Consider the following 2095-nt stretch of genomic DNA (forward strand, 5'->3'; position numbering starts at 1 on the left):
CCTTTTGGCCATCTGGGGAACTCGCTCCAGCCCTGACTCCCCACCTCGCACAAAGGACAAAAGGCTCCAAGGGGCCCAGCACTCAGTAGCAACCTTGGTACTACCACTTACTCTGTGTGACCTTGGGAACCCATTCCTCTCCTGTAAGCCTCAGTTTCTCCCTCTGTAAAATGGGGATTAGAAGACCAGCCCTTCCTCCCAGGGCTGCTGTAGGACTGGATAGGCTAACGAACGAGCAGCGATTGCCCTGGCCAGGCATGGAGAGCCGCGCATTATCATTATTGGCTATTATTATTGTTACTATAGAACTTGAGGGTTACAAAAAATTTTTAAAAAGAAAAAAAGTTTTTAAAATAACACCAATAAAAAAACAAATGGGAGGGTTAAGTATCCTTTTCTGGGGGAGGCACACTGGCCAGTACAGGGATCTGAACCTTTGACCTTGGTGTTACAACACCTCACTCTAACCAGTGGAACTAACTGGCCAGCCCCCTGAAAGTCCTTAATGCCACTGAATTGTATATTTTAAAATGGTTACAATAGCAAATTTTTTTTTTTTTTTTTTTTTTTTTTTTAAAAAAATGACCGNGGGAGAGCGTGGTGCTGACAATGCCAAGTCAAGGGTTAAGATCCCCTTACCGGTCATCTTTGAAAAAATAAAACAAAAACAAATACAGATTCCCAGGCCCATGCAGACCTACTGGCTCCAGATCTCAGGGAATGGGGCTCAGGAATCTGTTCCTATAACCAGCTAGGAGCTGCTGTCAGGTTCAGGAACCACTGTGCCAACAGCTCAAGGGCTCCCTCCCCAGCCACTACTCTAGAAAAGAATGGAAGGTGGCTCCTCCTCCCCAGCCCAGCCCCTGCCCACAGACATTACAGCAAGCACCTTCCCTCCCTCCAAAGACCTGACAACTACAGATGTCCCAGCTCTCCAGTCTGCTCTCAGCTCACCTTCACCGCCAATGTGGGGTTGCTGCAAGAGAGGGGAAGAGCCTGGTGAGGATGTAGGAGAGCAGGGAGCAGCAGGGCTTGTGCTGTCTTGCAGGACGCCACTCTGGCTACCAGCATCTACCTCCCAGGATTCCATGTCAACACCCAGCTATTCAGCACCTACTGTGTGCCATGCCCAGGATGGATGCAAAAAGGAAAACCACCCTGCCCAACAGGGAGCTCCCAGTCTGTGCAGAAGACAGCACACACTCACCTAACAAGATCGCAAAGCAAACAAAATGAGGGCTGGAAGGAGAGGCTAGGACAGGCCAGCAGTTGAGCCTTTTGGTTGCAGAATCAGAGGTGGGTCGCTATTTCCACAGGGGATTTGGAAGGATTCTTAGAGGAGGTGGCACTGAGCTGGGCCTTGAAAGCTGGGAGCAGAGCCTTTCAATAGCCAAAGAAGGGAGGAAGGAGTCCAGGGATCGGCTTCCCTTCTACCACCAACTTTTAACTGAGCGCCAACTAAGTGCCAGGCGCCTTAGCCAGAAGAGACCAATTTTACATGTTCTCCCACCAACTTAACAATAATGATTTTAGCAACTGTTGGCCCGTTGTAGGGAATGGCTTGGTCTGAGCAGCCTGCCAATGTTACAGAGGGTGAACTGAGGCCTGGGGAGGACGGAGATCTCACCTTAAAGATGTACATACTCTGCACCACCACGGGCATCTGAAGGCCCATACTTCTGGCCAAGGCCTGGAGGGGGGACAGAGGTCATGCTGCCAGTCTGTCCACACACATCTGACCCACCCCTCTAGCCCTCACCCCCACCTCTGCTCACCTGCACCTTGGGGGAGTGTGTGACACTCTTGAAGACAGGGTCATGGGCATGCAGAGCTGCAGGACAGAGATGGGCTAACAGGCCAGTCCCAGCACCCATGCATCCCTCCCACACCTTGCCACCCAGACTCATGCCTCACTTTGACATTCTCACTTATTTTGTGTGCGTTAAGCTCTCTGCTTGTTTATAACCGAGAAATGGGCCCCCAGATGCCTTCACCCCACCCCAGGCCCCATCCCACCTGTGACCTTATTTTTGACCTTTTGGCCATCTGGGGAACTCGCTCCAGCCCTGACTCCCCACCTCGCACAAAGGACAAA

The 2095-nt window shown here is 51.2% G+C and overlaps 1 protein-coding gene across 3 annotated transcripts in view; it reads right to left on the reverse strand.

Annotated features, from left to right (window-relative positions):
• Positions 1-623: 623 nt before the first annotated feature.
• The window catches only part of LOC103583496 (phytanoyl-CoA dioxygenase domain-containing protein 1-like), a 9839-nt gene continuing 8367 nt past the window's right edge, over positions 624-2095 (reverse strand). Inside the window, exons 5-7 of one of the 3 annotated variants that reach the window (XM_008564793.1) lie at positions 1776-1831; positions 1628-1690; positions 624-976 (exon numbers count right to left, since the gene is read on the reverse strand). In XM_008564793.1, the coding sequence (XP_008563015.1) occupies positions 821-976; positions 1628-1690; positions 1776-1831 (275 nt within the window). In that variant the 3' untranslated portion in view covers positions 624-820. Of the gene's footprint in view, positions 1368-1627; positions 1691-1775; positions 1832-2095 lie in introns of all 3 variants that reach the window. The other 2 variants (XM_008564794.1, XM_008564795.1) reach the window with 2 other exon arrangements.

The sequence above is a fragment of the Galeopterus variegatus genome, unplaced genomic scaffold (assembly GCF_000696425.1).
Source record: "Galeopterus variegatus unplaced genomic scaffold, G_variegatus-3.0.2 Scaffold23610, whole genome shotgun sequence".
Classification (NCBI taxonomy): domain Eukaryota; kingdom Metazoa; phylum Chordata; class Mammalia; order Dermoptera; family Cynocephalidae; genus Galeopterus; species Galeopterus variegatus.